Source organism: Ascidia mentula, chromosome 2 (assembly GCF_947561715.1).
Source record: "Ascidia mentula chromosome 2, kaAscMent1.1, whole genome shotgun sequence".
NCBI classification, from domain to species: Eukaryota; Metazoa; Chordata; class Ascidiacea; order Phlebobranchia; family Ascidiidae; genus Ascidia; species Ascidia mentula.
Window position 1 is genome coordinate 13,272,019 of NC_138567.1, and position 14,495 is coordinate 13,286,513.

At 37.6% G+C, this 14,495-nt stretch overlaps 2 protein-coding genes across 2 annotated transcripts; one reads left to right on the forward strand and one right to left on the reverse strand.

The window, feature by feature from the left end:
• The first annotated feature begins 1,635 nt into the window (after positions 1-1,635).
• Positions 1,636-10,500, forward strand: LOC145888568 (signal transducer and activator of transcription 5B-like). Its single transcript, XM_082979340.1, has 20 exons — positions 1,636-1,790; positions 1,869-2,025; positions 2,158-2,323; positions 3,807-3,890; positions 4,118-4,210; positions 4,369-4,465; positions 4,620-4,699; positions 5,068-5,222; positions 5,536-5,691; positions 5,895-5,997; positions 6,060-6,139; positions 6,501-6,588; positions 6,708-6,839; positions 7,184-7,276; positions 7,612-7,771; positions 7,900-8,050; positions 8,688-8,821; positions 9,039-9,182; positions 9,578-9,694; positions 9,972-10,500. Exons 1-20 carry the CDS (start codon positions 1,712-1,714, stop codon positions 10,049-10,051), a joined length of 2,349 nt encoding a protein of 782 aa, XP_082835466.1. The 5' UTR covers positions 1,636-1,711; the 3' UTR covers positions 10,052-10,500.
• A 240-nt stretch (positions 10,501-10,740) lies between these two features.
• Positions 10,741-13,629, reverse strand: LOC145889322 (NXPE family member 3-like). Its single transcript, XM_082980259.1, has 3 exons — positions 13,272-13,629; positions 12,558-12,815; positions 10,741-12,230 (listed from the first exon to the last, which is right to left on the reverse strand). Exons 2-3 carry the CDS (start codon positions 12,809-12,811, stop codon positions 11,228-11,230), a joined length of 1,257 nt encoding a protein of 418 aa, XP_082836385.1. The 5' UTR covers positions 12,812-12,815; positions 13,272-13,629; the 3' UTR covers positions 10,741-11,227.
• Positions 13,630-14,495: the final 866 nt, after the last annotated feature.

Here is a 14,495-nt window from a genome sequence, read left to right on the forward strand (position 1 = left end):
GGCAACTTCCGAACGCAAAGCTAACAGGAAAAACGCCAGAAAAGGGCCAAATAAGCCAAACCAAATTTTGGGCGCCAGACAAAATAGAAAAAAGCCAAATTCTGGGAATTTGGCGCCGAAAGCGCCAATCTGGCAACCCTGAGCATCGTCGCCACTAAAAAAAGCCATTTTGTCCGACGAAATATGGCACTTGTTTCGTAACAATGCAACATGTTTGGTAACAACGCCAAGTGTCCCTAACAATGCTCCGTGTTGGGAAACAATGGCTTGTGCAAGCGTGATGCGGGTTTTAGTTCAAAGTTAAGAGAAAGTTTTTGATTTTCACGGGGATTTCGACAAAAATTCTATCTACATTGAGGTATAGATGGAGGATCTACCTCTTCACGGCGAGGCCTGTTGTTTGCAAATTCGGCAATAAGTTTCAATGCCAAAATCACAGCCAAAACAAGATGTTTCGTTGAATTGTTTATTACGTAATCAGTTAAGTAAGATGTTTTTTTTCGTGTCAGCAAAAAGTGAAGCTGCTCGAGTTCTAAGAAACTTGCGTAACTAACCACCGATGCATGCAGTCTGTCATTTAGCTAGCTTGTGCGCTGCCACGCAGCGCAGTTCTCGAGTAACTGTTCAGCTGATGCGAATCGGTAAATTTAGTACGCCTTTTGGTACATTCCAAAGCATTTGAGAAGTTGTGTTTCCCGAGTTACTGCCCTGACAAATATATCTTATTCGAGACGTCCGTTTGGCAAACTCTGCGGATTTAGGTTTAATAAAACAAGATCGCTTTTTATCTGTTCCTGCGAACATGTACCATTTATGTTAGTAATGACAGTTGTATTTTGTGAGTGTTTTTTCGTTTGCTTTAGTCTTGTCGGTATTACCAGGGCCAGCAGATTATTGCTGTGTGTTGTATTCAAAGGCACGATCGACTTTTTCTCTTCGTGCAGATATCTGAAAAATTATAATGCTCTGAATAATTAAACGAGAGACAGATGAATATGTAATATAGTTGGACAAAGTCCTTATTTGTGATAGAATATTAGTTGTAATAACGACGGCTTTTATAAAATTACTAACGTTAGGTAAAGGGAATTCGAATATTTTCTTTGGCAAACTAAGTAAGTGAATACAGGACGAACTCACGTCACGTGTAATATAAAATGAAACGCATTATTGAAGCCCCGAGTGATCTTGCTATTGCAGGCATTGGCAAAACACCCTTACGACAAAAGCAAACCCTAGCAAAATCAAAACACAGCTGCCATTACTTGTAAGCATAAAGTTCATGTTCAGTTGAATATACCCATGTGAAGTTTATGGCGTAAGTCATTACGTAACAATAAGTTAAACACACAAAATGAAAAGTAGGTTATAGCGCAACCGGTAAAAACTTTAGGGGCATGATATGTTCGTGACGCTATCATCTTCAAAAGTTGCGCCAGTGGATTTCCGAATGGGAGAACCTCAAAATTAATTTCTCACATCCTGACGCAGAACAATGCTCATTAGCAATATATTTGCTGTGCTACGTCGTAGACACTCAAAAATCCGACTGTGTTAAAATATGGAAACGCTGTCTTGTTTCCCGTCTCATACAACAAACGACATGAATTTGACCATGAACATTTAATCAAGTATATTTCTTTTATCATGGGTTAAAGCTGCAGTTAATCCATTTTCTGTAAGCTGGTTTCAATACACTAAGTATCCTGTGATGGACGATGATATGAAAACACTTCTGGAACTACTTGAGAATGACACGAACGACAAAATTACTACTGACATTGATTGCGGTATACATTTTTTGACAATTTGCAACTTAGTGCAACTTAGTGCAGGTCATGTGACAATTTGCAAAATATCTTTTGTAGAAAATGGTCCCTATGTGGGTCAGTGGAAAGAAATTGAAAACATTTCTAGGAAGAACATTCCAGAAATAAACAATTTGCTTGAGCATCATCTTTCTGATTGTTCTCCGGAACAAAAAATCAGAGCACTTTTTCCGGATGAAATTGAATGCAAATGCTGGTACGTTTGTTGGAAAAATATTATAAATATGGTGGTTGAATATTATTTCTCCTTGGATTCTTTTCAACAACTTATTTCGTTCAATTCAGTTCTTTAGTTATTGCCAAGTTTCCGTCTAATTAAACTGTTTAGGCATCTGATCAATACTGAAGAACCTGTCAGTCAAGAGAGCCTGATGAAAGCAATGGCAATCAAGGACAGCCTTCAGGACCTGGCAAGAAAATCTTTACAGGATGAGAATTTTTCTCTGCATGCTGACGATCAAATCAAATTACAACAATTTTATACACAGTTGCAGGTATGTGTAAATTAGTTGAAATCCTATGTAATTTTGTGGTCAAAATTACTTATTGGTAACATATGTTTTGATTAAATATTTTATTAAGCTTCTGTAATAAAACCTTTTTTTTCGGTGCCGTAAGACATTTTATCGAAAAAATGACAAGGAGTATAATTATTGCATCTGTAACAGGAAATACAATTTAAGCTAATCTATATAAATCACCTGACCGAAGACTTGAAGTTGTTTACGATGTCAAGTGACCACATTGCCTTGACGTAAGCAAACCACGCGCGTGAGCAAAACAGTTCGAAAAGTCCTGAACCATGCAAAAAACGACCGAGTTTGGCATAAAGTTACTACAAGTTCACAGAACCGTCGCGCTCAACTTCGCTAGCTGGGTTTGTTGACCTTGACTTGAGTTTGTTTTCGTTGCGCAACATTTTCTTGCCATGATGAAATTCGAGCCAACAATTGGTGCACACGCAACGAAGGTTGGTCGTAAACAACTCGCGTTTGCGGCCTCTTTGCTGCAACGAGAAATAATTCGGGAAAATCTACGTATATTTGTGCCAGAAGTTCAGTTCCTTAGAAAATAAACAGACTCTATATGCGCAAAAAGAGCCATAAGAGTCAATGGGAGCTGCAGACAGGGGTATATACCGTTTCGACCTGTAAGGTACCCAACATATCGACAATTGACCGAAAAGTACCACAAAGTAGCTGCACTGCTGAGACCATACAGGTCGAAACCGTGTGTACACCTGTATGCAGCTCGAACAGACTGTACTTTTACAAAAGGCAATTTTTTGACCCATTAAGAAGTTCCCTATGCCCTCCATTACTTTCTTGTTGAATATGCTAGATCTCGCGAATGTGTCACCATGCACATAATTCCGAACGTCAAGTTTTCTACTCGAATCTGGTTCCGACTGGGTTCAAAAAAACGCCAGGATTACGTCATAATTTGTGCTTCGTGTACTCATATTTGAAGCTATAAAACTGTTATCTGGTATATGGAAAGTCCGAAACTATTTGTTGTATATGATCATTTTCAAAATCATCACAACCTTTGTTTCCCCCCAAACCAGGTGTGCGCTATTGCACTGCAATAAAAACTAGTTTCCGTAAAGCAAATGTCAAGTTAATCCTATCTAAGTTTTTTTTTTACTCGGGAAACATTTCCAATGTGTTGTACACATTAAAAATGTTTTGAACAACATATATACGTAAATGAAAGTTATTCTTCCACGAATTAAAAGGTGAAAAGGAAATTTCCTTGACTTAACATGAAACAGTGCGTATCTCAGACTGTAGAGCAGTGGCCCGATATCTCCAGTTCAAGGTCAAGAGCTCATATATTTGCATATTTTTTTTACCTGCTTTTACTTCACTGATTGATTCTCAAAGTTATTAAACGCGGTTTCGTAACAAGCATTGTTATGGGCATATTTTTTTAAAGTAAAGCTACATAGAACTAAATCTTATTACTTGCGTTCAGATGAACCAGCTTGAGGCGATTGACCTCGTGATAATTTACCAGAATATGTTAAAGAAGGAACATGATATCATCACGTTCGCCAAGGTACGTCCATCTCTGTGGTTTGTGGCACTGCGGCTAATATTTATGCGTCAAAATCAAAGTTTAGATATAGTACGTAGTTTTCCAAAATATATATCAAATCAGTTAAGTTTTTGTAAAACTTTTATATATGGTAATGATGCTGTGGATTTTAGTATTGATCAAACCTGTACTGAAATTTCAATATATTTCTTAAAAAATCTATTTTGAATTGTGTGACCACATATTAGAACTCGGCACATTCTCTACAAAATGGCTCCATGAGTCGACAGCCCAGCTACGAGAACTCAGATGTGCAACAACGATATCAGGAACTTTTGAGCGTAAGTGGTTGAAAATGACTCTAACACTCTGGCACCTGAACTTCCACTCAGTGTCTGCAATGTTTCAAACGTCTCCAATAAAACACAACACAATACATATAGTTCGTGGTTGAATTGTGCTACCTATATAACAAGTATTGATTATTGCACACTCGCAGGACATATCGGAATTGCAGACGCAAACGCAAAGAATATCAGAGAACATCGGACAACTCGCGGCTGATTACCATCAACTTTGTATATGCTCGGGCTCCAGTAAGTTGGATAATAATTCACTTTCTTATAGTTTACTAATGTTCACAGTCCACGTTATCGTATCAATTGTTATGTGAAAAGCACATTGTAACCGAAACACGTGTCGCTTTGCTCGTTTAGAAGTAGAAAAAAAGTAACATTTTCCTGTGTGTAGTGGACATACTCGATAATTGGAATGTACACGGCGACGTTCGCATTGGACAAAGCATCGTCAATCTCATGATGCAACGACGGGTAAATACATCGCATAGCAGTAAAGTGAAGTAATTTTTGTAACTTCGTACGAATCGTTAACTTCTAACTGATGTAGATTGACATTATACATCGAAAGCGTTTGAAAACCTTATAAATAAAAAAGGAACTACTCGTCTATTTACAAATTGTTATTTTTTTATGGCTTGTGAAGTTGTGGAAAGTTATGATGTTTTAAGGCTTGCAAAAATATATTTTGTGTCGCTCAGAACCCTGCTACATCAATAGGCTGACGACCAAAATCGAAATGCTTTTTGGTGTATTTTAGAACTATAATATACCTGATTAGCGTGTGTGATGTGTTCAGAAGGACATAAAACATATATTTGCAAATCACTGTTTTATCCCAGAATCTGATAAAATACCACCGTGACAGCGTGTTTCCTCGGATAAAAAGTCTTCTTTCCAAAATCGATCGCGAAATCAAAGAGTGGCGGCGAGCTCAGGCTTATGCGTGCAACGGAAAATATGTGGAAAGCTACGACATTGACCAGCTGCAATACTGGTAAAAGTAACACAACAAAATATAAATTTTACTCCGAATGAGAAACAGTGTTTTGTCCTTGATACAATTTCTGGCTGCATTGCAGAATATGTAGACATACTTTCTCGAACAGAGTGACAACGTCAGAATTCCTACAGTCGAAATATGCTCATGGCCCCAGCTCTCATTTAAATTGTTAGATTAAGGAATAGATCTTGTAAGAGCAAAGTCACATCTGATAACTTGATAAGTCATAAGCCTGTGACATTCGTAATGTAACAACCTATGCTGGTCATATTCTCAGCATACTGAACATTATAACGACTTTTTACAGCTGCAAACCAACCGCCGGTTTGATGAATTTGTGTTTGGAGCAAATTGCTGATCTTGCGCATTTGGAAGTGGACACAGATGATGCGGTTGCATGCCAGGAGATTCTGGAAGGGTTGAGGATTGGTTACGAAAACCTCGTCAAAGAGTTAGTTGTCCTGTAAGTGTGTTTTCTTTTGATCTGATAGCTAAATTGTGTCGACATTAATTTTAACATGAGTTTATACAATGTTGCTTTAATTTTTTTTAAAAAAGATTAACTATAGGCCTATTTTCGAAGACCTTGTACCTCAAAATATTTACAAATCTGAGAAAATAGGACGATAGCACATTTCTGTTACATTTTTTTTTGTATTTTAACAGGGGTTTGGTCGTTGAAAAGCAACCCCCTCAAGTTCTGATGAAGGACAAAAAGTTTGTTTGTCACCTACGCCACCTAGTGTCAGATGGTTTAAACATTCATCAGGTAAAAATCCCGCATTTATGGAAAGTGTAGAACAGCGTGTCGAAAAGTACATTTTTTTGCAGTTTTATTTTAACACCAAAGTAGCGTTGGTTATGAGTGACATGGCCAACAACGTTCTCGAAAATGGAACCAACACACAAATGTAAGTCATATATTACGTACGTAATGAACTCTAAAACCTGCCTCCGCATATGGGCTGTAAGAGTAAGAGCAAGATCGTAAGGTAAGAAACTGATTTTTTTGAGAAAATATTGGCCTTGCCAATCGGCTAGCATTTATTGCGACTTTGCTTAGCATTTTACTATTGACATTTGGACATAACCATATTGTTTTAAATCGACAGCAGCAAAATTTATAAACTAGTTTGTATGTGGACGTATAACCATGCTTAGTTTCTATGCATATGTTTATAAACGGCTTTGCACTACTAATGACAAGGTTCTTCCCAAAATGCCAGATGTTGTAAGCAAAGCCGTTATTGTTGTAATCTAAATGTTGTGCAGAATAACGTCCGGCGAGATATTGAACAATTCGAAGAACTCGGATTACAACGATCAGCTCAAACAACTTAGAGTTCTGATGACTAACATGGTGAGAAGAAAATCAACAGCCCTACTTGCATAATTTATTTACCTTGACGTGTTTCCAAACTCAAGCAGCCAAATACGTCTAAAATTTTTGTTTAAACGTGATTTGTTTTCATTCAAAAGACATTGAAGATGAAAATCAGAGGTGACAAGGGCAAAGCCGACACAGTTACAGAAGAAAAATACTGCATGGTTTTCCGTTCCCAGATCCACCTTCGATTGGCGAATAACAAAGAATACGAAGTTACTGCCCAGGTTAGTGTGCTGTTAATTATGTGCCAAAGAACGCTGTGTTACCGATGAAAAGCAAGTGAACAATACGACAACATCGACAAATGTATTTTCTTTAAACACCGCGATTTGAATCTTGGTAATCCTGATCATGTTTTCGTCGTTGCGTATTTATGCACGGGTGTAGCGCCTTGTCCGGTATGCCGTTTGCGCAAGACGTTTTCAAAAATGATATTTTGTTTTTCCTGCTAAGAATTGCCTTGATGTCCATTTCCCAGGGAATTTATACTCTATCTTGTTCAAACTGCAGCGTCCGTAAAGTTTTTTTGGTAAAAATATACTCGTATGACACAGTTTTTGCATCGCAGGCAATGTCCCTTCCGATTGTCGTGATATCTCACGGGAAACAGGAGGCAGACGCGCAAGCCACGATCTTCTGGGATAACGCATTCTCAGATGTTGTGAGTAAGCTAGTAAAAATAGATGGACTTAATGTTTTGCATTGTTGATCTGCTTGTTATATTCCGTAATGTGTCTTGGTATACGTGGTGAGTTAAGACTTTTGCGGAATGTTACATTTATAGGTTTTGAAACTCAGCACTGGGAATTTAACTTTGTACAGACTAAAAATTTGCGTTTGCACATTTACAAACGTTTGTAGATTGCACTTGCTTATAATCACAGCAATGGCTATCAGGTTTTTAATTTTGTTATCCCGAATCTAATTCGCTATTGTTTTCATCGGAAAAGGAATACTGTTATTCCCCTCTGTAAGCTGTTCCTTGTGCACTTTCAGTTCCGTCGACCTTTCGAAACTCCGAACCAAGTCCAGTGGAGTTGGATCATTGACAGTTTGCACTGGTTGTGGAAAAAAGGATGTGAAAGTGATTCTGGTGGAATAAATAGTGAAGGTCTTAACAAGAATGCGAGAAAGTACCTGACTCAAAAACTTCTAGGTGGGAATGAAATCATTCATTGTTGGTTGATTTTTTAAATATGGGATTATAATATGGCCTATTTTGTGATAAAAAAACACATGCATGCACATGTTGCATTGACGTTATCCTGATTTTGCATATTCAAGGTCACGAAGAGGTCCCATCAGATACTATGGTGTCGTGGAAAGAATTCAACCACGAAAACCTACCAGGAAATACCTTTACTTTCTGGAAATGGTTCTTCAGCGCCATGCAACTCGTGTCCAGCGTTCATATAAACAAATATTGGAATCTTGGGTAAAATGCATGATGGATACTAACTATATTTGGCAAGGGAGAAATTGTTTGCGCATTTGTAACCGAGACTTATAGATGAATGGCGTTGTTACAACCTATAGTATAAGGAAAAAGCCGGTTTTGTTTGAAAATGGTTCGTTTTGTGCGTTTAAAGCAACAGGGTTTCTTTAACTGTGTGCAGTGAAACGGGCTCTGGTGTGCCGCAAAATTTTCACCAACTAGCCATACTTCATGTACAAGTTTGGTCATATGTACTGTAAAATTGCAAATCATAAGAACAAAAAGTACAAGCGCTTGCAAGCGCAGACATTAAGACCCGAATCCAATCCATTTCTTCACCTAACTATGGCCATACATCGTGTTAAATGCTGAACTGACTTAAAAGTTTGGAGTGCCGCAAACAAATTAGAGTATCCAAGTGTGTCGTGACCTTAAAAAATTTGAGAAACCCTGGTGTAAAGCACATGCGGGAATAATTCTTAATTAACAGCTCAAGTTTCTGGGATGTATGTGCAAGTTCCTTTCAAAATAATGAACATTTTCTGTTCCAAAATTCATAGATAAGTTGTAGAGTATTGGTAGTGCCCGAATTGTAATAAAACCACATAATTGGGAACTGATTTTTACCAATTTTTAGACTCATCCACGGTTTTATCGGAAAGGCATCCTGTCAGAAAATGTTGCTTCAGTGCTCTCCTGGAACCTTTATGTTTCGTTTCAGTGACACAGTCCTGGGGGGACTTTCGATCGCCCACACATCTCGTTCATACGGTAACGGTATTTTACTATCATAGTAAAAATGGTATAGGACATAGAAATGTAATTTTGGAATAACACCTACATAAACAAGCATAAGAAAGCAAATTGGCCAAGATACTCAAAAAATGCTACATCCTATTACAGATTTATATCTGAATAATTTTTTTTTAATATAAAATAAAATTCACTGTTGTCATCGCACCTGACTGTCAATGCTTTGAAATTTTAGTGGAACACTTGAAACCGGCGACCTTGAGAAAGTTTCAGCAAGTAAGCTTACCCGACATGGTGAAACACTTTCACTCTCTACACTACCTTTATCCTAACAAGCCGAAAGACTTCGTTTTCGGGTCATACTACACAAATGAACAAAGTGAGTCCAATACAAATGTTACTTGCATATATCCCACAAGGCCCTTTTGAAGGACCCAATTACAGCTTGCAATTACCCTACTGCAATCAAGTAACATATAACTATATATGAAGTTGCTTAGCAACCCGAATGTACAGAACGAATCATTCCAACTTGTGGTTCCAAAATGTATTTTACATAGAGCAACCATTATTGTACCAGTCCCTATATAGCTTACCATGCCCATGCGTGTTTCAAAAGTAACCTAAGCTGGCGTGCCATGCGCACATTAGACCAGACTCTATTTTTGGACGTAACAAGGTATCGTCAAATATGCGCTCTTTATGTCATATATCACTTGACATGTACTATTTTACATCTGTTAATGATGCATATATGCATTTCTATTGATGCAGAATCTAAAAAACAAAGTTCAAAGCCGTTTTCACCATATACGGGAACACAAATAGTATTGGTTATGGACCAAATGAGCCCAGATCATTCACCTTGGCCAGATGAGACATTTTCACCACGTAAGCCTTTGCATCTGTTGAAAAACATAGATATCTAGTTTTTGCACTTGTGAGTCTGTTAACCACATCATTTTTTCCTCTTTTTCTCACCACTTTGAGCGTCACTTGGTAAACCTTATGGTTTTATTGGTGCTTATTCCATTTTATACAACACGTTTATTAATGCGCAGTAACTTACCTTTTCTTCGAATGATTAATTTTGATATTTATCATTAAATTGTGCACAGGAAAAGAGTATATATATAATTTTTCATTCATAATAACGATTTCTTAACAGTTTCAGTTGCATCCACCTTTTCACCAAATTCTCCTTGCCATGAGAGCTTTGATTTCATCATGAACACCGATTTCCAATAAACTGAAAGACGATTTATTTTGAAACATCGTGTGTCAATACAAGACACAAGCACTTGATCTCTGCTGGCTAGTAATATTGTATATGCAGTAGCTTTTTTTTATCTGCAGTGGAATAACTTTGTTCTAAGCTATATGTTCTTAACGTTTGTACGTAAACTGCGCTGTACAAAATACTTGTAAATGTACTTTTTCTTACCATGATATTGACCTCCGATCGCAAGGTATTTTACATTGTTTCGCGTTTTCGTCCTATTGCTTCCTTCGTGTTGTTATCGTTGATCCAAACCCTGCACCATATAACAAAACTACCTTCTAAATTCCTCCCATCGTAATTCTCAAAATTCTTTCTCTTTTTGAAAGCCGAAACATTTTACAATTATTGCTGTAAATTACCAACATATGTTCGGATATACGAATGTACATGGCTGTAAAATAAAAGCACCCCTAGAACAAAATCTACACCATTCACTCGTTTACATTTACAAACTCGTCCACTGCGAAGCTTACGTAGCGAAATACACAGGCAGTCAATTCTTATTTGCTAAATATAAATTTATTGAACTGAATTTGCTTTTTTCCCATCAAAAACGCCACAAATTAATCTGCCAGCACAAATTATTCATCAAAAAGAATAGTAAGAATGGAAACAAAGTGAAAACGTGTAGAGTTTCCAGTTAAATTTAGGCCCACAAAATTAACATACAAATACTCAATACCGTGGACAAAATAAAACGTCCAATAAACAATGATAAATTATTTCGAAAAAATAAGCGTTTGTTTTGGCAGAATAGGACTAAACCCTAGAATTTTCTTGTTTAATTTAATTGTCAAATCACTTCAGAAGCACACATTATTATGTAAACAAATGGCCAAATTGGATGGTAAAAATATACAAACGATCATAAAAAAGCAAAAACTACAGTCTATAAGGCTGCTATATTCTTACCAGAACATGGAATGTTAGAGTAGTTTCTAAAAGCATGCACAAAAACGTCAGTCGCCATACACAATCAAAATTGTTTACTCGGTTAATAAGGCTTATCATCACAAGTTTAAAACAGACTAAACAGTCATTACAAATAAAATATTGCCAGGCACAAATAGCACGTTTACTGTCGTGTGATATGGAAAATTATACACTTTTTTTTAGTCGGACAAATATTTGTTTGTCACATGTTAACAAATGTAAGACAGAAACAGCGCAATGAAATCGTGAATTTTATCTTTGCCAGCATGGACAGACTTTTGAGGTACAACAGTAGTCATTTCCCACGTATCGATATATCCGACATAAGATAGGTCGAAGAAATAGCGGCGAAGAATGCGATCTGTTCTGAAATATAACCACTCACTTAACGGACCAGCGGCGGTTCCTGTAAAACGTATTCCTCCGCGAAGTAGTATTTGATCATTTGGATGACGTTTATGGAATGTGATAATCGCATTTTTTACTCCCGCTGCGCGCTGCATTATAACCGACGGGTCGTATGGCATAAAGTGAGCGCCTATATTAAACACTATTATGTTGCTATGGTTATGATTAATAGTTTGTAGCGTATCAACAATGTCTGGCCTGCTTTCGGGAGGTCCGGGATTGTGAATAGGATTTCCATGTGATCGATAATGGATGGCGATGCCCAATTTTGAATTGTAAGCATCTCTACCTATCGACCAATAACGGTTTTCCAAACCTGAAGTTAAAGAAATAGCATCCAGAACCTTTAAAATGTCGCTGGAATACCATTGTCTCATAGTTGAATCTCCAATAAAATAAATAGATTTCTGCCGCAAACATTTTTTTGCCATTAGAATATTTTTGTGTTCGTTTTTACACAGCAATGAGTTCCATTTTCCATTGTGATAATAACCGCTTGGGCGATTGGCTCTTCCATATTCGAAACGTTCTACTCCAGTGGTTAAATGGCATTTTTCTAACCCCGCAGGCATGTCTTTGAGGTCCCCATTCGCTACGAACACGTTTCCGGAGTTCTTTAATTCCACTTGCCAATTTGTACCTGTTTTGAATAGAGGTTGGGATCCCAACATAGCTGCGACTTTATTTGTGATTCTGTACATCGGAATGACCTCCGGACAGGTTTCGTTCGAGCCAGATGGTCGGTCGCACATCCAGGTAATTCCATGCTCAGGTCTTGAATAATTACAAACTGAAGATTGGTGCCTTTAGAAAAATGCACTTTAGGTATTAATTTGTTAAACATCTATATTTGTTTGCATTGTTCTTACATAGGTTCCCAAATGGTTGCTGGAAGCCTTACTCCAATTTTTAATACTTTTACTAATTTTTTTTCTATATCTAACTGCGTGGTAATTCAGCTGTTGCAACGTTAATACAACAAATAAAATTATGTTTCAGCGAATTCGTCATAAAAAGAGAGCAAACTGTCTCTTTGGTCTATATTTTTTGGGGTCCGTCGACATAAAATTATGTTTAAGATCTAAGCGGCCTCACAAATTTTAGAATCTCTGATCCCCAAAACTAACTTACCTTACTGTGACGTCACAATTTACAGTACACTTGCTTGAAAGAATACCTTCGAATCCCCTTTGTATATTTTCTAACGTTGCGCGCATTGCAATTAATTCTACAACAGCCTCGCTGGAGTGAACCAGTTCAATAATTATCTTACAACGTCCAGGCCAGGGTATAATTGTGTTCCAACTGTATGTGCCGTTTCTGTGGTCTTTTATCATCACTGCTATGCCATCTGATGTCACTTTTCCAGCGTCATCGAGTTTCATTAACCTAAAAGACGTTAATTTTTATGTGGTGTGCGAACAGATGCTCACACAAGCTATATTAATAGCTTCACAGTGTTTAGTGTTTACACAAGCTAGTGTTTGTACATGGAGGCTTGCAAATAGTTAGGTTACAACTGTAGAAGTGTCACTAATTGCTGCGAAATCCACAATTCACCGCCTTGGTCCGGTTAAACCGTGTGCATAATCACAAGCTATCCTGATGAGACGTCAAAAAGTCGAAACAAAGGCATTTCATTTGTCATGGTCGATGCTTACCTTGAGGCAGCCATATCTCATATACTTTTTTCTCTTGTGCTTTGCTTGAATTAAAACAGCCACCTGACGCGGTAGCCTCCGAATATTTTAAATACTTTCTAAACTAGGCTTTATGTTTTTGTCACACTCTACTTCCATTAAAATCAAGTGGGTCAAGGCATCACAGATAAAAAATGAAATGTACCTTCCTCGAAAGTGATCACCGCCATGTTTTTTCTTTGCTCCATAAAAATCGTGTGCATGGATATGTCCCGAAATTTCATTTCCAACTTTGAAGGTCGCTGATTTTGGGTAGACAATAATCGTCGAATTAGGGTCGGTTGTTGTGTTGACGTCTGCAGGCCACTTGACAACACCTTGATCAATTTTTGTGAGCAAACTCTCAAGTTCAGGAAAATATTCTTTCCATTCTTTTGATCCAAATTTTCCATCAAGGTGATTGAGTGAACGAATTCTCACATAATCCTTTTTCAATGGATATACATTTGATTTCCCCGCAGGTATAATAATCCAACTCCATATGATGAGATACAATAACACCACAACAGCAATTATTGTCAACTTAGTTAGTAGTTTTAGTAATGGCATTTAATTTGTGCTCATTTCTGCCTAGACATCATGCCACCTGTAATGATGGTGATAACATTGCACTTTTGCATATTCTGTCAAGACATGTACGCATGTTCCTAAGCCTCCGTACAGCATAGCTAAATCCCATATGCGAATACACTTCCAGCAGAACTCCCACAGCCCTTTGGGTAGCCGGCTAAAGGCGGCAGACTGTTTTATTGACATATGCAACCTACAATCAACAAGCTTCGGGGCTCTATGGGCCTGAGCCGATAATATTTTGTTGTAATTTTTCTTCAACTGTTGCCTCAAACATACACTATCACAATGATTATTGAATCCATTTTATCATAAGAGTTCTATTTTTTGATATTTACACATATGCCCCAGTCAAAAAATAAAACACTTTCCAAAAGAACTGTAACTGGCCTTATTGTCACAGCAAAATCAAACGTATAAGAGCTAGAGGTAATAACTTGAGAGACACAAACACTGCTGCCTGCCTGTTCTGTCGACGTGTTATTGTCTGCCAGTGCTGCTGACCTATTGTAAATTTATATTCTAGCCTATATTTGATCTAAAACCTCACGAAATTTGTGGTGCTATAATAATTCGGTAAGCAGAATTTGCTTATTTCTCTGTGTTTGTTTTTGGTCGCTAATTCTTCAAATGTTTATGTAGAAACCGCAGCTCCTTCAAAATAAAGCGGCTTTGTTCGTTTTCACGGAAGTGGGTTGCGCGTTGCGACTATTTTAGTAATTCTCCTGGTGCACTGTCCTGGCGCAGGAGTCACCCCTACCCGCACTGCTATGGGCAGCGCAACATGAACATTACATAA

What these genes read in the sequence shown, in the direction of transcription:
- LOC145889322 (XM_082980259.1), bottom strand. Translation starts at nt 12,811, where the DNA reads ATGAAACTCGATGACGCTGGAAAAGTGACATCAGATGGCATAGCAGTG. An exon ending in AATTGTGACGTCACAGTAAG is followed by an intron (nt 12,231 to 12,557) that starts GTAAGTTAGTTT and finishes ATTTTTCTAAAG; the next exon opens with GCACCAATCTTCAGTTTGTA.
- LOC145888568 (XM_082979340.1), top strand. Translation starts at nt 1,712, where the DNA reads ATGGACGATGATATGAAAACACTTCTGGAACTACTTGAGAATGACACG. An exon ending in GATATCAGGAACTTTTGAGC is followed by an intron (nt 4,211 to 4,368) that starts GTAAGTGGTTGA and finishes GCACACTCGCAG; the next exon opens with GACATATCGGAATTGCAGAC. An exon ending in AATGGAACCAACACACAAAT is followed by an intron (nt 6,140 to 6,500) that starts GTAAGTCATATA and finishes AATGTTGTGCAG; the next exon opens with AATAACGTCCGGCGAGATAT.